The sequence below is a fragment of the Sceloporus occidentalis genome, unplaced genomic scaffold, assembly GCF_023333645.1.
Source record: "Sceloporus occidentalis isolate IW3139 unplaced genomic scaffold, rSceOcc1.0.p SCAF_1, whole genome shotgun sequence".
In the NCBI taxonomy this organism is placed as follows: Eukaryota; Metazoa; Chordata; class Lepidosauria; order Squamata; family Phrynosomatidae; genus Sceloporus; species Sceloporus occidentalis.
In genome coordinates, this window is record NW_028316981.1 from 70,776,953 (window position 1) to 70,798,856 (window position 21,904).

The 21,904-nt window shown below is 40.7% G+C and overlaps 1 protein-coding gene across 5 annotated transcripts in view; it reads right to left on the bottom strand.

The window, feature by feature from the left end:
- The window catches only part of POC1A (POC1 centriolar protein A), a 32,830-nt gene that overhangs the window by 10,042 nt on the left and 884 nt on the right, over window positions 1-21,904 (bottom strand). For 3 of the 5 annotated variants that reach the window (XM_089524484.1, XM_089524474.1, XM_089524465.1), the window contains exons 2-9: window positions 21,133-21,217; window positions 19,201-19,372; window positions 15,121-15,300; window positions 12,831-12,938; window positions 11,345-11,460; window positions 10,473-10,606; window positions 5,432-5,500; window positions 4,071-4,169 (exon numbers count right to left, since the gene is read on the bottom strand). In XM_089524484.1, the coding sequence (XP_089380610.1) occupies window positions 4,071-4,169; window positions 5,432-5,500; window positions 10,473-10,606; window positions 11,345-11,460; window positions 12,831-12,938; window positions 15,121-15,300; window positions 19,201-19,372; window positions 21,133-21,217 (963 nt within the window). Of the gene's footprint in view, window positions 1-4,070; window positions 4,170-5,431; window positions 5,501-10,472; window positions 10,607-11,344; window positions 11,461-12,830; window positions 12,939-15,120; window positions 15,301-19,200; window positions 19,373-21,132; window positions 21,218-21,822; window positions 21,842-21,904 lie in introns of those variants that run through there. The other 2 variants (XM_089524503.1, XM_089524494.1) reach the window with 2 other exon arrangements.

Here is a 21,904-nt window from a genome sequence, read left to right on the forward strand (position 1 = left end):
TAGTTGGCCCTTCAAATCCACACATTCTTTAGCCACAGATTCAATTATCCATGGCTTGAAAAAATAGAGAAAATATATGAATTCCAAAAAGCAAAGCTCGATTTTGCCATTATATATAGGGCTCAGCATTTTACTATACCATTGTATGTAATGGGATTTGAACATCCATAGATTTTGATATCCATGGAAGCATCCTTGAACCAAACCCCAGCAGAAAGCAAGGGCCCACTGTATTTCTGCTGGAAGTTGATCAAAGAATCACACCAGAGGACCTCCAGAGACCATTTTTTTCTGGACCATGGTTAAGTGAAACTGTGGTTACTAATCCCATGGATAAAGTGAGTGAACAGTACAGCTAAAACTTTATATTGCACAAAAGATAAAATACAATTGAACTATCAATAAAATTAAAAGCATTTAAAAGCAGACCATTAAAAAGGAGAAGAACAAATCTAAACAACACAGCATATTAAAAGCACCTTTCCTTTGAATCCCATTGTGAAAGGAAATAAGATAAATGAATTTGATAAGTCAGCCCTTAAAGGCCAGCCAAAATGACAAGGTATTCAAGCTGCCTATGAAAGGATGGCAAGAAGGGTGCCAGCCTAATCTCTCTAGGAAAGGAATTCCAGTCCACAACTCAGTTTCTTTTCCAGTTAGCAACATAAGATTTCTGACTCTTCATTGGGGCTCAGCCTGTTTTCAGGTGAACCTCAGTGCTGCAGCCTATCCACACCTCCTTGCTCAACTGCCCTGCACCATGGTTGTGCAGCAGGTTCCTGGAGGCACAGCACACAAGCCCTTGAGGGAGTGAGAGGGGGGAGCAGGCTTATGGCATGGGAAGTTGGGGGAATAAAAAGGAAATTGATGTGAGAAGGACAGAGTCACTGGCTAAATGTAAGGGATGGAGAAGAATGATTTTAAACTGTCTTATGATAACCCTGGAGCAGAAATTTTAATTACACTTAGCTTGAACATTCTACTATCAGACAGAGGACCCAAAGTTATAGGATTACAATTAAAATCATTTGTCCTGTCTAATCAATCATATAATCAAATTAAGAACTGGGGAAAGAGACTAGAAATTCATTAAAGCCAAAATACAGCTCCTAAAAAGGTCAGGACATGATATAAGTCTCTATTTCTCTCTCTTCCAATTAGCTATTTTACCTCTGAGTAAGTAGTACCTTCACTCTGGCTTCAAAAAGAAAGTAAGAGTGACATCCAGTGGAAGGACTCATTTGTCAGGACAAAGCAAAAAACTGAGTGAGACAGACCAATTCAGTGAGGCACAAGCTTCATTTATATTGCTCCCTTTATTTATACTATATTTATTTATATTGCTCCCAAGGCAACTCACAATACACATAATGCCAAGCAAAAGGCTGATTACAGACACATGTCAAGGTTTCTAAAGAATAGCCCTAGAAAAAAGATCCATATTCCTTTAAACATTATACTAAAATCAAAACAAAACAATGTCAGATATATGAATAGTAATAATAAAACCAGGTGTTGATTTTGGGAAGACTGCTCAAAAGAGTTCTACAAATACTTTTTTTTTTTTTAAAAATGCTGTTATTATTTTACAGTTATGCAAACTGCCAAGAATAGTGGAGGCACTGGGGGGAAAACAATTTAAAAATACACAAAGCTTTCAACACACACCACTTCACTGTTTTCTACACTATTTTTTATGCTGCTTGTGCTAAGTAATGCCTTTAGGTGGGACAAGGTTATAATAATAAATAATAATAATAAACTGTTTATTTTTATACCACTTTTCCTTGAGATCAAAGCGGTGTACATCTATAAGAGTGATCACATACAATATAAAAACAGTTAAAAACATTTCAATAATAATCACAATTATTCAATAAAATTATCTAAAAACAGCTATAAAATATTGATTAATCTAATTGGGGAATAAGTTCTCTACAGTGAGTCAGGAGGGTATGCTTGCTGGAAGAGATAAGTTTTAACACCTTTTTGAAGGCTTCCAGTGTACTGCTGAGGTGGATCTCTTCAGGAAGTGCATTCCAAAGAGTAGGAGCTATCGTTGAGTAAGCTCTTTGATGGGTTGTTGCCAGTCATACCTTAGGGTAATTTCCCCAATGTTCTCAAAGTGCGGGGCAGATTGTGTAGGGAAAGGCGTTCCCTCAAGTAACTCGGGCCCAAGCCATGTAGGGCTTTAAAGGTAATAACCAACACTTTGTACTGGGACCGGAAGCAAACTGGCAGCCAGTGGAGAGATTTTAGTATGGGGGTTATATGATCTGATCTAGATGTGCCCATGACCAGTCTGGCTGCAGCATTTTGAATCAGCTGAAGCTTCCGAACCTGGTACAAAGGTAGCCCCGTGTAGAGCGCGTTACAGAAATCCAAGCGAGAGGTTACCAGTGCATGTACTACCGTTTCTAGGTCTTTTCAATCCAGACAGGGACGCAGTTGGCGTATCAGCCAAAGCTGGTACCAAGCATTCTTGGCCATCGCATCCACTTGAGATGATAACTGTAGAGATGGATCCAAGAGTACTCCCAAACTGCGAACTTTGTCCTTTAGGGGAAGTGTAACCCCGTCCAGGACAGGATGGCAAATTTCCCTATCTGGATTCAGAGCACCTATCATGAGTACCTCTGTTTTCTCTGGATTCAGCTTGAGTTTGTTTTTCCTCATCCAGCCCATTACTGACCCCAGGCAGGCGTCCAGAGGAGAGGTGCCAACCTTAGTCACTGTATCAGTCGGAGACATGGAGAGATAGATCTGGGTGTCATCAGCGTACTGATAACACCGTGCTCCATGCTTCCGGATGATCTCTCCCAGCGGCTTCATATAAATGTTAAATAGCATGGGGGACAGAATGGCACCTTGTGGGATGCCAGATGTAAGCTCTCTTTTACGAGCAACTGTCCCCCAGCTTCACCATCTGGAATCTTCCTGAGAGATAGGACCGGAACCACTGGAGTGCAGTGCCCCCGATACCTAAATCTCTCAGGCGTTCCAGAAGGATACCATGGTCGATGGTATCGAAGGCCGCTGAGATGTCCAAGAGCACCAACAGGGTTACACTTCCCCTGTCAGTGGCCAGACGGAGGTCATCGACTAAGGCGACCATGGCAGTCTCAACTCCGTAGCCCACCCTGAAGCCAGTTTGAAATGGGTCCAGATAATTGGTGTCATCCAAGACAGCTTGGAGCTGAAAAGCAACTGCCCTCTCAATCACCTTGCCCAAGAATGGTAATAAGGAGACCAGCCTATAATTACACATTAAAAGGGGATCAAGAGAAGGTTTCTTCAAAAGAGGCTTTACCATTGCCTGTTTCAGAGATGATGGAACAGTACCCTCCCGAAGAGATGCATTTATTATTAGATGGAGTGCGGTTTTTATAGCATCTCCTCCCTGAGCGGTCAACCAAGAAGGGCAAGGGTCGAGAGGGCATGTCGTCTTCTTCATGCAACCAAGGAGCTTGTCAACGTCCTCGGTACTCACAAACTCAAAACGATCCAGAATAACCTTGCTACCAGAGTCACTGGATACCTCTGCTATAGGTTCTGTCTGAAGGCCAGCATCGAGATCAGCCCTTATTTGAGAGACTTTATAAGTAGGCCCTAGATAAGTTCCTTTGATGTTAAGCTATAAATTTCAGAATTCTCCAGCCAGCATGGCCAATGGCCGTGCTGACTGATGAATTTGAGGCGGAATCTCCACCTCCTGGAGTAACTTTTCCAGGCTCTATATATACCCCAGTGCCACTTGGTGGCATCACTAACATAGCCGGGATAACAAAATACATGAACAAATCCCTCCTATGAAACATTGTGATACATACTGTATAGAAAGTCCATGGATAATGTCATGTGTGAAAAGCAGCATATGTATTTTTTTTAAAAAACTGAACCCAAAAGAAACAGAATTCTAAAAAAAACAACTCTGTCTATGCTAAATTTAGAGAAAAGAAAGATAGGAATAACTATACTGCTGAGTATTTCATTTCAGGGACAACTGTTAGGCAAGATGTGTTTAAAATAAAATAGAAGACAGACCATAGCCATCTATGATATCAACTCACCAAGCTGTTAAAAGCACCAATCGCATTCATACTATGCTTCCGAGTTTTTAATAGATCAGTATAATCAGCAGCATCAAAGTTTGTCTTCCATACCATTACCTGCAAAATAAAGTCAGTCAGGAGCAGCTGCATGCATGCAATGACTGATAATTGTTTGGAAATCCCTCAAAAGATTGGAAATACTTCTTTGCTAGAATAAAAGTATTTCAATTAAATTTTGCCAATATTTAAAGGAATATTTCTGAACGGGATTTGCCACATTCTGGAAGTCACTTCCTATTTTAATAAAGACCTCTGCTTAGCTTAAGTGTGGCAAAAATGAATGCACTTTTTCACACATAGCTTCTTGCATTTTCAGATCAGCTGGGCTATTGAAACTCCATGTTCCTCTTGCTTGTCATGCTAGATCTACAAATGTCAGGATAGGACTCCCCCTGCAGCAGTGTTGCAATTTACACAACAAGCCCACCATGAGATATGTCTGCTCTGACACCAAGTTAATACATTTGTTTTACCAATTTTTTAAAATTGCATTTTTGGTATTTTGCTGGTTGGTCCTGGCTGTATAGTGGACCCTTCTTATCAGCAGGCTAGCGATCTGTGGATCTGGCTACCCATTGATCACCACACCCATATTATTAAATGGTGGTATACACATGCAGATTCACTGTTGCTTCTACACACAAATTCACCCCACTGAATTGTGTGTATGTAATAATAATAATAATAATAATAATAATAATAATAATAATAATATAAAACTGTCTTGGCTTTTTTCCATTTGCAAGAGGGATGGATGGGGTGGAACCAACCCCCCCCCCCTTACGGATGGGAATGGTCCAGTGTAATACAAATTTATCTTGCACTTTCCTTTGAACATTTTTACACAGAGGCAGTTCAAGCATTTTCTAAATCCTATGAAATGGCTAATATGTAAACAAATTCTAATCTTGTGGAAGAGGCAACTTGAAAAACATGGAGAACAGTTTCTAAGTCTCAAGATTATTACCCATTTAGATCTAGAAATATCACCAGCAATTTTTGTCATTCAGTTGGCTGGAAAAACCCATCGGAAAAGTGTCTTCCTACCTCTAGAAAAAACATGGTAAAGATCCAGCAGTCACCTCCACTGTTGAAATAAGACATGGTTACATTGAATTAGTTTCCTGGCACTTTCTTTGATGGCTATCGTACCTGCATTCAGTACTCTGTTGAATACAGGCATTGTAGGACAACCCACAGTAGTAGACTCTGATGATGATGAAAGATAACAGCTGAATGACGTTAATGTGGTGATGGAATGCCATATTTCATCTCTAGTGTATTGGTTACAAACAATTTATTAGATAGAATTTAGATACCTGCTCATCAAACCCTCCCGAGGCAAAGAAGTCTCCTGTTCTTGAAAAAGAAACACAAGTAGCTGGTCCCTATAATGACAAAAGAGCAAATGATATTGTATAGATTAAGCAAACTAAAACATATATGTTGAAACTTAGCTGATGTGAGGGTGGAGGGGTGCTTTTCAAATTAACTACTGAAATATTTATAACCTGTCCCAAGTTTATACAAATGAATATTGGTTAAAAATATCCAGTATTCATTTGGGCCATGTAACGATAACCAGGGTATAAATATAAAACTATGTAAAACATAAAATAATTTTAAAAGGTATACATACAGCCAGAACACTTTCCCCAGCCTTATAAGTAAGGTCACAAAAAATTACTAGTCTGCTAGGAACTGTCAGAGAAAGACAGGAGAGCTGGGTACTTTTTTTTCCTCCTGTGGCTGCCCAAAAGTGAGGCATCAGAACATATGGCAACCTTAAAGCCTACAGTGGCTTGGAATCTATGTGAGAGGTCCGCTATATGAACTTGTCCATTAAGAAAAGCCATGGAGAAGCTGATTGTGTATCCACCAGTAAAATTTATTAGGGTTGCAGATATAAGGTAGAGCCTTTCCTATGGTGACTCCATCACCATTGAACACTCCTCCACAGATAACACACCCCAGTCCCCATCTGACTATTTCTAAATAGGTCTTAAATATATACTTTTAAATAGATAGCCAGTAAGGCTGGCATTTTCACTACTGTTCTTTTAAGAAATGTATTGGTCACCTGGGCAGCCAAGCGGTTTGAGCAGGGTACTAAGGCCCAGTATGCTTTGCACCGGCCTAGGACCAAAAGTAGGGTTTTGTAGGGCCGGGCATTCGCATGTGCCCAGCCCTATAATCGGTGCGCCATGATAATGTGTGCCCATCTATATGCAGATGAGCCATTGTTGTGTGCGAGGGTGCCAATGGCGCCATGAGTGGGAGGTGTCTCAAGGAACCAGGATGGACGACTAAGGAACTTTCAACTGAGCTAAGTTTTAAACGGAACATGTATAAGAAATGGAAAAGGGGGGAAATCACGAAAAAGGAATTCAAAGAAATAGCAGGCATGTGTAGGGGTAAAGTCAGAAAATCTGAAGCGCAGAATGAACTCAGGCTTGCTAGAGAGGTTAAAAACAACAAAAAGGGCTTCTTTGGATATGTCTGCAGCAAAAGGAAGAAGAAGGAAATGGTAGGGCCACTGCGTGGAGAAGATGACAAAATGCTAACAGGGGACAGAGAAAAGGCAGAATTACTCAACACCTTCTTTGCCTCAGTCTTCTCAGAAAAGGAAAAGGGTGCTCAACCTGAGGAAAATGGAGCAGAGGACAGAAAAGGGGAATTTCAGCACAGAATAAGTAAAGTGATAGTACAGGAATACCTTCTTAATCTAAATGAATTTAAGTCTCCAGGACCAGATGAACTACATCCAAGGTTATTAAAAGAACTGGCAAATGTAATATCGGAGCCACTGGCAATAATCTTTGAGAACTCCTGGAAAACAGGAGAAGTCCCAGAAGACTGGAGGAGGGCAAACGTTGTTCCCATCTTCAAAAAGGGGAAAAAAGAGGATCCCAACAATTACCATCCAGTTAGTCTGACATCAATAACAGGAAGGATTCTAGACATTAAACAGAGAGTCTGTGAACATCTAGAAAGCAATGCCATAATCACAAAAAGTCAACATGGGTTTCAGAGAAACAAGTCATGCCAGACAAATCTGATCTCTTAGTTTGATAAAATTGCCAGCTTGGTAGATGAAGGGAATGATGTGGATATAGTATATCTTGATTTCAGTAAGACCTTTGACAAGGTTTCCCATGACATTCTTGCAAACAAGCTTGTAAAATGTGGGCTAGACAAGGTAACTGTTACATGGATTTGTAATTGGTTGACTGGACGAACCCAAAGGGTGCTCAATAATGGCTCCTTTTCATCCTGGAGAGAAGTGACCAGTGGGGTCCCACAGGGGTCTGTCCTGGGCCCAGTGCTATTCAACATCTTTATCAATGACTTGGATGACAGAATTGGGGCATACTTATCACATTTGCAGATGACACCAAATTAGGAGGAATAGCTAATATTCCAGAGGACAGGATCAATATTCAAAATGACCTGAACAGATTGGAAAGCTGGGCCAAAGCTAACAAAATGAAATTCAACACGGAGAAATGTAAGGTACTGCACTTAGGGCGGAAAAATAAAACGCACAGATATAGGATGGGGGACACCTGGCTGAATGAAACTACATGTGAAAGGGATCTAGGAGTCCAAGTAGACCACAAGTTGAACATGAGTCAACAGTGTGATGTGGCAGCTAAAAAGGCCAATGCAATTTTAGGCTGCATCAATAAAAGTATAGTGTTTAGATCAAGAGAAGTAGTAGTGCCACTGTACTCTGCTTTGGTCAGGCCCCACCTGGAATATTGTGTCCAGTTCTGGGCACCACAATTTAAAAAGGATATTGAGAAACTGGAGCATGTCCAAAGGAGGGCAAGTAAAATGGTGAAGGGTCTGGAAACGATGCCCTATGAGGAACGACTTAGGGAGCTGGGGAAGTTTAGCATGGAGAAGAGAAGGTTAAGAGGTGATATGATAGCCCTGTTTAAATATTTGAAGGGATGTCATATTGACGAGGGAACAAGCTTGTTTTCTGCTGCTCCAGAAAACAGGACCTGGAACAATGGATACAAGCTGCAGGAAAAGAGAGTCTGCCTCAACATTAGGAGGAACTTCCTGACAGTAAGGGCTGTTTGACAGTGGAACACATTCCCTCAGAGTGTAGTGGAGTCTCCTTCCCTGGAGGTCTTTAAACAGAGGCTGGATGGCCATCTGACGGGTATGCTTTGATTGAGATTTCCTGCATGGCAGGGTGTTGGACTGTATGGCCCTTGTGGTTTCTTCCAACTCTACGATTCTATGATTCTATCTATCTGTCTATCTATCTATCTGTATCTTCAACCTCAGAATCTTCAACAAAATTATTTCTCCTTTTTGGAGGCCTTCAAAGATCTTGAATAGAAATATCAAAGTGTTTCATCAAACCAACTGTCATACATAATTATTTGTAGCAGATACAGTTTAGAAATGAACACTCAAATATAGTATACCCTTTTGCAGACGTTTTAATGACCACTCAAAAGTGGCTCAGTGTTGGAACATTTTGTTTCTGTGTAAGACGAAATGTCAGCAATAGATCCATGTATTCACTCCAAGCCTTGCTTGTATTTCAAGAAGAAAAGTATTCCATAAACCAAAACACTCAGGATGCAACCACAGTATACCAAATTCTGCAGATGCAAATGTCAGCAGAGTTAAACTCCATCACCCTAACAGTCATTCAGACATGAAGAGTAAGCATCTCTATAATTAAAGAGAGCAATGTAAACTTGGCAGTCTCCTTCATGTAAACTAAAGTTAATCAGCTGGTAATTAATTTCTTGGACACCAATAGTTATGTCAAAGCCTATCTAAGGAATCCATGACTTCTCTCATGAGTAATTGTCCCAAAGCTCCAGTCAGCTGTCAGAATAAGAAGCAAATCTCAGCCAAGGAGTGTCTTCAGCAGAAATATGTAAATTACAAAAGTTAACAAACTGATCATCTGGGTGACTTAAGATATCCCAGAGACTTGACACTTGAAATAAAAATATTTGCATGTTTAACACTTTTTTCATCTATAGTCATTAAGTTAGATTTAGCAATAGTTTCAAAAAGGCACAACAAGGAAGATGTCTTTTAGTAAACTATGGCCCACCTAATGAACAGATGCAAGTGTCTCAGGACTCTCCAATTATTCAGAATAATTTTTTAAAAAAAATATGCTTAGGAGTTTTCTGGAAGATGCAAGAATGGAATGGGAATATACACTGTACCACATACTTTGGGAGTATAGGTAAGGAACAAGTGCTCCATCCCAAAGTCATTGCAGAAAATTTCAGTGTCTTTTCTTTCTCTATTTATAAGCTATGATATAGCAAGGCTCACTGACCTGCTTACAGTCTAAACTCTAGACTGAATATTCTCTGAATTGGTGCCCCCTGTTAGGAAACTTTGAACCAGAGAGAGTCCACTCTTTCTTTGTTAATTTTTAAAAGACAAGTAAAGATGGTGACTGTATATAAGTGAGCAACTTTCATTGCAATCATTGGGAAAAAAAGAAACTACCATCTTAAAAGCAAGGCAAAAAGAATAAAGGAACGAAGTTGTCATCTTCACTTGCCTTCTAGTTAACAAGGAGAAAGGCAGGTAACCTCCCACAGGTAGCAAGTTATCCTGCTGAGAGAACAACACAGAGAATGCACTAGATCTCATAAAAGCCATTTGTTCCATGGATGGTGGGGACACTGAGTAAGTCTTCTGAGAAGATTTCAATGCTTTAGACATTTAATACTGAGGAAAGCATGTACTTTCAAATATATGCAGCTCAAGTCATATTGGATATTACAAGTTAAAATCTGAACCATTTATGAACATCAAATTTTAATCAGTTTATATCAGTATCTATAGGGGACACATAAAACACAGTAAAAATCATACTGCCAACACTGATGTGGCATGAGAACAAGACTCTGAGGCGCAGATCCTCATGGACCCTTAAGACATTTACAAGATTTTTAATCTTCCTATAAATGCAGGGACTGTCCCCTTTTAGCTTCTAAAAGTAGGCAAGGGCCACAAAAATTCACCGCAACTGGGATCTCCAGAACTCCAGCTTCCAGGTCTGACTACTCTTTTTTTCTCATCCCTCTTTACTTCATACACAAAACAAGGTATGGTCCCTGGAATGTTCTCCCAGAGGCAAGTTTATATATGATCTGTTTCTTACCTGAAATATTTCCACATAGGTTTTTAAAAGTGTCTATGCCAACATGCACATCAAGTTTGAAAACTGTATTTCTTGTCTGTAATTACAGATATATAAGCAAACCACTACACATGCTGTAGGGTACATAAATATTGATGTAGAATATGTACACAGAAATTTGCTAGGTCTGCACAAACCACCCATTTAATTCTCCTCACCTGATGACTGTGAAGTGTATATAGCAGCCTCCCCTCTAGTAAATCCAATATTTTTAGAGTTGAATCATTGGAAGCAGTAATGAGGTAATTTCCAGAGGAGTGAAAGGACAGACAATTCACAGAAGCACTGTGCACTGGAGTTGGGAAGGGGGGAAGAAAAGGATAAAAAATGAACATAAATGCAAATTACCACTATGGATTGAGATGAAAAAGTTAGAAACTGAAGCAGAAAGATGAGTAAGTATCAAAAAAATTCAATACAGGATGCAGAAAGTCTGTTTTTCTACTCATGACTTTTCCAAGCAACCTCAGAAAACTGGCAATAATTTCTACACTGACAAATGGTTCTGTCTCAAACGTTTTCAAAGTAAATGGAATTTTTAAAAAATTAAGAATAAAATAAATAAATAAATAAATAATTTATAAAAATGCATACTCTAATTGTTTTCACAAAGTGAGAAACAAAAATTCAAGGCATGTACTGCATTCAAACAAGATGCAAACACTAAGATAGAGCCAGTTTTAGTAATACAACTAGCCTGGAGTCCTGCTCAGAATGTATTTGTTTCTCCTGTAATTTTTCTCTTCCTCCTCTAGCAATCTTTTCATTACAGAGTCCTCTTTCCTGATTTTTAATTACTGTGCCTATAATAAATGCCTCTGTACGTTTAAAGCCAACCACTCTACATCAAAGATCTGCAATCAGATGAGAGCAGCCCCTTCTGATGTTTGAAAGCTGTTAGACAGATAAGTGGCAGTAGACAGATAGAAGGATCAAGGAAGCCAACTGTATATTAACAGTGAATTATTTATTTTGCTTGAAAATCCAGGCATACACTTAACAAAAGATACTTCTTGATCGTGTTGCTTACCTTGATAATGTTGGAGAAGCCTGTTCATCCTAACATCCCATACCTTCACTGTGTTGTCTGTGCCAGCTGCAGCGATACATGTACCACTAGGGTGAAAGTCCACATGAGGTACAAACCTGTACAGAATACAGTGTAAAAGTAAAACTCTTCTGCTTTGAAGAAAAGTGAAATGTACTGTTCCAAACCAGAAGTGAAAAATACTTGTTGCTTATATGTTCTTGTGAACTAGTATGTTACTTCATAATAGTATATCAAAGAAAATATTTTTCAAGATAGATACTGAACATTTGTTGTTGTAAATGTTGTGTGCCTTCAAGTCATTTCCAACCCTATCATGGGGTTTTCTTGGCAAGATTTGTTCAGGAGGGTTGCCTTTGTCTCTCTCGGAGGCTGGAAGTGTGTGACTTGCCTAAGGTTACCCAGTAGCTTTCTAGGGTCTGTAGGTCAATTCCAATTTTCTGTAATAGTAATGTCACCATGAGACTTTACAATGGGAGACTTTGAAACATAGCCTCCCTGCTGCATGCTAGCACTCCAAAACATTTTGGGCCCTTGGAAAGGGTGCGAAAGTCGCAGCTCTGCAGCTTTAAAGCACTCCTTTGGCGCTACCCTGTGTAAACACAGCACCACAGCACCAGAGGAGCGCCGCGTGTCATGTGGAGAGGTGTGCAGTGTCATGCCACCATGGGGATGGAGTCAGGGCATGCGTCATATGGTCACCACACCCAGACTCCACCCCCAGGCCAACCTTAATGGACAATTTGCAGAGCCCCTATATTTCAGAGGAAGGAGCTGGCAAGAACACCTCTGAACATTCCTTGCCTCTGAAAACTCTATGAGTGATGGCGAACCTATGGCACGAGTGCCGGAGGTGGCACTCAGAGCCCTCTCTGTGGGCACATGTGCTGTCGCCCCAGCACAGAGTTTGCCAGAGTTTGTTACTAGAAAGCCAGAGAGACATGGCACTTTGCAATTAATAAATGGTTTTTGGGTTGCAGTTTGGGCACTCAGCCTCTAAAAGGTTCACCATCACTGCTCTATGAAATTCATGGGGCCATCATACGTTGACAGGACATTTGAAGGCAGGTACATACACATACCATATAAGAGTGCAAGTTTACAAAATTGCAACACAAGATTCTATTTCAATCTGTTATCTGTTATCTGTTAGTCAAATAGACCCAAAAGAATGGACTGTTCTACAGCAAAGATGTTTTGAAGACAATTGCATCCTCTATCTGCAGAGCCTCGTCAAATAAACAAGAACCCTAATTATATAGAGGCTTTCCCCTTCAGAAGCAACTCTCTACATGAGAAGAGTGACAAAAGAGGAGACAAAGCATCTCTTAGGGTGTTGATTTAAACCCTTTTTCTGAATGCCTGAATAAGTTTGCAGAAGATACAGAATGCTATGATAGACTTGAGACAAGTTTTCAGATACTTTTCAGAAACAGGTAAAATTCGAAGAACCTGTACTGATACTTACCCTCCATGCTCACAGAAAGAGTGTACACATTCTCTACTTGCTTTATCCCAAAGTTTGATAGTTTTGTCATCGCTAGATGATACAATTAATCTTCCATCAGGAGAAAATCTAAAAGACATGCATCTATTTAACTACAAGGTACATCCTGGTTACCTATAGCAACAAGATGATAATATTTTCAGAAGCAAATAGCTAACAACACATTTGTGCTGAAGTAATAGGCTTATGACAACAAACCCAGCACACATGCCAGCATTGTTTCAATACCTGTGAATATAATCAGAGCAATGCTCCAAAGTATTCTCCATGTGTCAACAATTTTTACAAGATATTCAAGAAAATCAAAAGTAGTAGTGCAAAAATATTGGCAGGTTACAAACCGCCATGAAGGTACGCGCATAGCGCGTACTAGGGTTAGGGAGGTGCGGTGCTTCCGCACCTCCCTAACCCTAATACGCACTCCGCGCGTAAAAAATGACGGCGGCTATTCCAGACGGCCGCCGTCATGAGGACGTCACGGCCGCGCCGCCTCTACATGGGGAGGCGCGGACGTGACGTCCTCACTCCGCGCCAGGGCATCTAGGGCGCCCTTTCCACAGACCAGGAAGGAGCTCCGTTTCGGAGCTCCTTCCTGGTTTGCGGTGGCGCTTTGCTTCACTGGGAGCAGCCTTCAGACGGCTGCGCCCAGCGAAGCAAGGGAGAAAGGGGCCAAGCGGCCCCTTTCTCCCCCTCCCCGCCGCCGCGGGGTGTCCTTGGGGCTTGAAGCCCCAAGGACACCCCTTTTCAGGCTGCGGGGAAGCGGCGTTTTGCTGCTTCCCCGCAGCCTGAAAAGCGGCGGATTGGGGCCTCAGCGGCTGCCGTTCTGACCACTGAGGCCCCGATACACCGGGGAAAGAGGCGGGTGCAGCCCACCCCAAATGGGCGGTCTATAACCCGCCATTGTTCCTTAAATTTTGTATGAAAGTTTGTAGACCAAAATCCTAAGTATTTTTGGTACTAACAATTAGAACAATAGTGCAATCCTATACGTTTACTCAGAAATAAGTTTTGTTACATTCAAATAAATGTCAGGGGTCTCTAATCACAGCATGGGACAGTAAAAGGGAATGATAAGATAAAAAACTAAGGACCAATGATGTTTAGTATGAAGATGAAGTGAGAATCAGAAAGTCAGAAAATAAAGTGGAAAATTTGAAATATTCAAAGTAAGGGAGAGGAAGTCATTTTATGTTTTACAATTTGTCATATTTTAGATTCTAGTTTTAATATATGGAATATTAGAATAGTGTTTGGTGTTTAGAATAAATGTGTATGTCTAAGGTTGTATAGATGTTTCAATAATTAAAAAGAGAAAGAAATTGATTTAGTCCATGTTCTTCCCATTCTAATGTCCATACCAATTAGGCCTGATCCTCTTTCCAATATGATTTTGTTGGAAATATAACTGAAGTTCTGAAATATAGCTAATTTCTAAACTAAAGTACAGTAGGACCTCGGGTTACGAAATTAATTCGTTCCGCGGCGCCGTTCGTAACCCGATACATTTCGCAACCCGAAAAGGCGCTGGAAAGCCGCTAGCCGCGCTTCCGATTTGAATTTCGCGCCGAAAAAAATTTCGTAACCCGAAAAAATCTTCGTAACCCGGAACAGTTTTTTTAAATCTAACTTTTTCGTACCCCGGAAATTTCGTAACGCAGTCAATTCGTATCCCGGGGTACCACTGTATATGGGTAATTAGATAGAGTGATGAATGAATGGTATACTACTTCACCAACGTTCCAGGTCTCTCTTCATTGGTCTGAAAACTTGTTGTATACAAAAACCCTATTAAGGCATTTTTATCTTCCATGTGAGGACTATCGTGTAGAGACAGCAGGGCAAGCCCTCAACCACCTTATCCCCTAACTGACCCTATCCCCTAACTGCTACACATGTGCAGGGAAAGATCTAACAGACAGCCTACAGGCTCTCCCTTCAAATCTTTTCCTTATATATGGTAAGCATAGCTGCAGGGCTAACAGAGAAGGACTGGTGTATAAAGCCTCACCAAACCTCCAGATAGTGCCATACTTAAAAGAGAGCCATTTAAATCCATGCCACTTAAGATAACCATGAATAACTTTACTCCCACTCACTTCAATGCATTTGCTCAATGCATATGAAAAACTTTGAATATAATAAACAGAAAGAAAAAAACAGTAGGATAAAGCTTTTGACTTCCCACAGCTGTCTTTATGTCATATACATCACCACCACCCCAGGGTAATGTGGGGGGAACAACTTTACTTACTTAGCACAGCGAACCCAGTTGATGTGCTGACTTAGGGAGAATAAGAATTTTTGTCTGTGGACAGACCATACTTTAACTGTTTTGTCATCAGAAGCTGTAACCAATGATTGTCCGTCATTTGAAAAGTGAACACTTCTGACTGTTGCTGTGTGAGCTTTGAATGCAGTCGATTCTCCCTTGCTTAGTTGTGGGGAGGGGGAGACACAACAGAATAAAAAGTTATTGCATTCCAAATAGTTTGAAGCTTAAGTACATTTTCCTGCTAGTTTGTAATATATACATTTACAAGGAAATGGTTGAGGTTAGCCATACAAAACATACCAAATGGAGCACAAGAAGAAATTGTTCTTGTTCACTTTATTTACTGGAGTGGCTCCTAATTTCAGACAGCCTGCATTTGCATCCTTCACAGAAAATAATTACAATAAAAAGAATGTTTATAGTAGTAAGGTCAAAACAGTATCCTAGTAAAACAGTTTGTTCCAATGATGCTAGACAAAGAATGTGCAAGAACTTCACGTCTTACTGCAAACAGGGTAAGGAAACATAAACAAAAGAGCCAGTTAAGAGCTTAGGAACCCTTACACCAAGGGTTGAGGAAGGCTACAGGGCCACCTAGGAGACCTCAAGAGCTCTACCTACCCACTGCACTTCCTCCCTCAAAAAAAGAAATACTGGATGTTTTTCTGCCTTCAAAGGTCCTCTAGGAATTACCGTATGCGGGCATTTTTACCATGTTTTGGGGCTTCCTAGGCCATTTTAGGTTCCACAGAGGCCATTTTTCGTGAGCTGAAGTCATTTCCTGTTTCAAAAAAGACCTCTCCTGGGCCTACATTGACACAAGAGGGCTGGAAAATGCAATGGAAAAATATCATGTGCCCTTTAGAGGACATTTTGGGGCCTCGGGGTCTTCCCCCCCCCAAAAAAAAATTGTTTTTGACACCTGGAGGGCCTGGTGGCTTCCAAAAGTGGTTGAATTTCCCCCATACTCTCAAAAATGCATTTGTGGATGTTCTGGAACAAAATGCAGCCCCTGGACTACACTTTGTCCACCTCTGCTTTAAAGCCATTCAGTCGGAAATTAACATTGGGTCACAGATGCTTATCACTTTACCTGGGACTTTTCTTACACAAATAAGTAAAGTTATAAACATTTTATCAGATCTTTTGCAGAAATCAACTGCTTACATGAAATTTAAAACCAACAGGCTAACAAGCATTTCCAAGAAATGGCACTGTAATTCTTCTTTCAATTATCCATTTCAACCTCTCCCAACTGTCATATGTATTCATCTGAAGTGGTACATTGCTCATGTGATACCCTACCTGTGGATTGACATTTTCTGGGGAAGCCCTTCCCTCTGCTGCACCACCCACACAAGTACATCTGGTGAGAACACAGGAGAGGGCCTTCTCGGTAGCTGCTCCCAAGCTTTGGAACTCCTTTCCTAGCAAGTTTAGATTAGCTACCTCACTGCCACCCTTCTTTAAGCAGGAGAAGATCTTGTTTTTTTAGCAGGCCTTTGAAGGCTGACTGCTTACTGTATATATTGTGCATAGCTTGACCTTGTGTATAAATCAAGAGTAGGTTTGGGGGGCCAAAATTCTGGATTTTTATATGATCCGTGGATAAGTCGAGAGTAAAACTTAAGGGTATGTAATCATGGAGGTAAATGATAACTTGCTGCCTCATCCTGTGTCTTCCCAGCCCATCTGCCCCCTCCAGAGGCAACCAGGCCGGGAAGAGGCTTAGGGAGGGAGCGTTCACTCTTTTTGCATCTTCCCAGCCTGGCTACCCCTTCGAGGCAACTGGGCTGGGAAGAGGCTTGGGGAGGGAGTGTTTGCTCTTCCCAGCCTGGCTGCCCCCTCCGGAAGAAACTGGCCTGGGAAGAGGCATGGGGAGCGAATGCTCCTCCTCATGCGTCTTCCTAGCCAGGCTGCCCGCTCCGGAAACCAGATTAGGAAGAAGCTTGGTGAGTGAATGCTCTCCCCTCCTGCATCTTCCTAGCCTGGCTACCCCCTCCAGAGGAAACTGGGCTGGGAAAAGGCTTGAGGAGCAAACAATTGCTCTCCCTGCCATCTTGTTGCCATATTGACTCGTGTATAAGTCAACCCAGGTTTTTTGGGTCAATTTTGTAGTATAGATTTTTTTACTTATACGTGAGTATATACGGTAGATGGGAAAGTGCCTTTCAGAACAGGCTGTTTATTTATTGTTTTCTTTTTAATGTTCATTTTAAACTGCTTTTAGTTCTATTTGTCATGGCCAGACACAAGGAAGACTCGGCTCCTCAGGTGCAGGAGGAACCTGAGGTTGTGCCAGGCCCCAGTTCTGCCCTGCCAGGTCCCAGCTCTGGCTCAGCTAGACCCTAGCTCTGTGGGATCTCCTCCAGTGAAGCCTGGGGCTCAGCAGCCCAGCCTTGCCCCAGTAGAAGTGCCAGACTTGGGAAGCATAGAGCAGCAGAGCACTGAGGTTCTGACCCTCAATCAGAGGAGATCAGAAAGGGCATGCCTTTGGTGTTCCAAGAGGCTTACTGAGAAACGCTCATTAGGCAATCAGCAGCTGTGATAAGGGAGCTAGATATAAGGCACCTGGCAGACACTGAGCTCTCTTGCCAGAGACTATTAGTTCTCATTAGTGAAAGCTGCTTGAACTGACTCCTGGCTTCCTAGACCCTTGACTGCCTTTGAATCCTTGACCTCGCACTGGACCAACCCTCTGGCACTCTTGACCTCTGTAATCCTGAACTTTAGATTGGCTAGTGGCTTATTCTATTGGATGTCATTTGGCATTGTTGAGGAACTGCTTCTTGGCAGCTTGGCATGTTTACCTTTTGCCCAGCAGGCTCTTATCAGCCGCGTGAGTGTGTGTTGGCAGCATTCCTGGACACTATTGTTACTTTAGTTTTATTTCTTAATTTTTGTAGGATGTGAATTTTTAAACTGTTTCTGTTTTATCCGTTGCTTAGTCCTAGACTGGGAAAAAGTTGGGATATTAATTACTACTTAAAGGCACCAGAACCCACCCATCTTATCTTGGAAGCTAAGCAACATTTTCTTAGGCAAAGAATACTCAAAGGTGACTACCACTTGGATGGGAGATGAGCAATGAATACCAGGTGCTATAGGCTATATCTCAGAGAAAGGAACTGACAAAACCATATTTGAGTATTCTTTGCCTAAAAAACCCTATGAAATATATGGATTCACAAGTAGTCAACAGGTCACCTGAAAGCACACACAGACACTACTACTACAGTCGCCCCTCCTAACATGTGGATCTGGGATCCGCAACCTTGAATACTCACTGAGGGACAACCTCCATTGTTTCGATTGGGGCGCACCTATGGGGCTTGGATATGTACGAGCCTCCGTTTTCACGGGGGGGGGGGGGGGTCTGGAACGGATCCCCTGCGAAAACAGAGGCCCAGCTGTATAATTCTGCTGATGAGACTTCCTTTGGCAGGGAAGTGCTCTCCTTTATAAATACCTGTGAGCCCTCAAAACCAACTCTGGAGGGCTGGGAGATCCTAAGGAGCAGATTTCTAGGTGTAGCAGAGGACCTCTGGGGAAAGGGGATAAAAATTTTTTTGCAGTAGCGATCAGGTGTAGCCAATAGATGAGACCAAAGTTTCTTCCCACTTGAGGAAAGGGCATTAGCAGATAGGAATCAATTTTATTTTAATTCATATTATTCTTGTCTTCAACTGACTTGTGACTGGAACCATTTTCACAATCAATTTACACTCTGAAAACTAACCAGGTCCCAAGTAAGCCAACACAAGGACAGAGCTGTCTAGCCCCATCGATATGACATAAAAACTTTGGCACTGTTGTCTCTTTAAGAATACCTCTTTTACACTGATAAAAATACAAAATACAAGTCAGTATTTACTGCAGTCACAGAAAAATAATTTCTGCTTGCAGCATTAGTAACCTCTCATCTTCACTACCATTGAACCTCTTTAACTGAAAAAAAATACATTCACCCCAAATCTTGGACAACTCAGAAAGTGAGGGAAATGACATACATAACTTAGCATCAAGTATGTGAAGCTGGCAGACATGGCAGGTACTTACACACTTGGAACCCACAAGCGAACTGTTTTGTCTCTAGAACCTGAAGCAATCAGATGACCAGATGGTGAAAAATGAACAGACATTACTGCATCTTTGTGACCCACAAAGCGATAGGCTCTCATCTGAGGTTTCATGCTCCAAACCATTAAACATGAATCCATAGATCCACTTACTAGATTAAAGAAAAGAAGGCATTCATTATATTTTAAAAATTAAATTGGAAACAGATCACACAGTCAACAGAAGAATCAATCACCAACTTCATTTTTTTGCTTTTCCTTTTGAAGGAAAAAAAAACCCTGTTCACTCACCACAAAACTGAAGACAAACATACAAAGTATTGCTTTCTATCCCAGCTACCGAAAAATTGTCTTGAAATAAGGTATGGTCCCTAGAATCTCTTCTTTAAAACAACCAGGGAAGCAAATGTTGTTTTTTGTTATTGTCACTGTTTATACGTTCAGTTTTGCCCTTTCTCTTTTCTGCTCCATACTTTTGGAATTGTCTTCCCAAGTATCTATAGATTTTTTTCCCGTCAACCAAAAACTTTTCTAAAGCCTTTAGAACTCCAATTTAATGTTATCTTTACAATTCTGTATATTCAGTGTATGGGCATCTAGACTATTTAAGCTCCCCCCTTCATATTTGCATTAATTCCTACCTTTTCACGGTTCCTTTTTTATTAGATTGTATGCCTTTGACAGAGATGTCTTTGTTTTAGTTTTTTACAGTGCCATATACATGTTTTGTACAGTGTCACATACACATTATGCTATATAAATAAGTAAGCAGCAGAAGCAGCAAAGAAGTCATTTTCTGAGCAAACTTCTGGAGTTCTAAATTTTTCCCCAATATTAATTTTAAAACCCTTTCTTGTAACCTGAATATATTGTTTTCCCTTTCTTTAGGGACTTTGCTACACCCCATTTCCACAGAATATTTTAAGTGTTATACAGCCACTCTATTTTGCCCAAATTAGATGGATAGGTTATGTTTTATCAGTCTTTTCCTCTTATTGCTCTGCTGCTCAGCTCCCAGTTTTCTGGCCTAACTGCTAACTTTCAAGATATATATCAGATGAAACAAAAAAGAATACTCTTGATAACAGCCAAATCCCAAACTCATATGGCATGCTTTGTACATGCTCTTATAGTGATCCAACTTGTTTCAATTTCTAGCTAGAAAAAAATTGAATACTTATATCAGGCGTGAGGAATCTGTAGGCCCTACAGATGTGAGTGGATTAGAATGCCATTGACTGACAGGCGTTTCAATCTAATATCTGGAGTGTGGCAAGTAGCTCTGCTTTATATAGTTATTTGATTTTAAAACATCATGTAGGCAGATTTTTTTTTTAAAAAAATTCCACTTTGTCTGGATCTTTTCTGACTTCAACAGGAATTACAAGGTGTCACCAGTGAACTATGACATAAAAATTTCCCGTGTCCAAATAAGTGTCTGCAGGTGCAGACAAGAATATTTCACAATACCCAAACACCCAGAGCCAGAATACACATGAGGTGGAACATTAGTTTTGAGCAGCGTCAGCACTTCTTGTTTGCAAATAATGAATCTAATACTAATATAATAGATTTGTTGGGACAATTTCTGTCCCAGTTAATATTTTCTATAAAGAAAATTTGTGCATGGCATCTGGTAGAAACACAAAGACATTGTTTACAACTGTTGTGATGACAATGACATAAGCTGCCTATGTTGTAACTCTAGTTCTGTGCATTGTGCAGTAGAAAACAGTTCTAAGGGATTAAAATGCCCCACCTGTCTGGATGAGATTTAAGGATGCAGAGTTTACATTTCTGAATTAAAACTTTAACACTGATCTTCTGATTGATTTGGAGATGACTTTCTAATGTCTTATTCTGATTCTATGAAAGAGAAATCTAAAGAAAATGATGCTAAACTGTAACTCACCAAGTTGTTTTTTGTTTAGACTGAAATCCACACTGGTTACCGCATCTCGGTGCCCTTTGAAATGCCTCTCCAATGTTGGATCTTCCTGCAGAAGAAGAATATATGTATATGAATTACGGTACTTTTTTGTTGTTAGAAAGCGTGTACATCTGCTCTAACATACATAATCTTTGTTGTGATTTTTGTTTGTATTAACTGTTTTTGTTTTAATAAAAATTGCCAGCTGGAAAACAGCTTATATTATCTTTAGGTCTCAACTTGCCCCTATTGGCAACAATGGATTCCATGGAGACAGCTGTGCGAATTACTGGAAAAGCGATACCTTGTTCCACTCCTTACCTGTTAGTCCACTGCTTGTTTATGCTGATGCCAGAAGGTGGCAAGCCCCTTTTTTGCAGTCAGCAATGGAATCAAGCATCTATTGGGCAAGAGACAGAGACCCATCTCTCTTCTGTCAGCCCATCAGGTAAAATATAACCTTTTTAAAATTAGCCTACTCAGAGGATAGTAGTTTTTAAGCAAGCAAGAAGAAGCCTTCTTAGCTTTCTATATAAAGCTCAGGGACTAAATATTTTACTTTAAAACCAATGGTAATAATTTCACATGGCAAGGGTAAATGTCTCTTTTTAACAGGGCACTTGCCAAATGTACTTGCTAGAACACTTGAGTTCATTTTTTCATATTCATTACCTGCTTAATTGGGGGACACTTCAACTGATGAAAAGGCGAACTGTAACTCTAACCACTCAAATAACGGTAATTGTAGTCATTA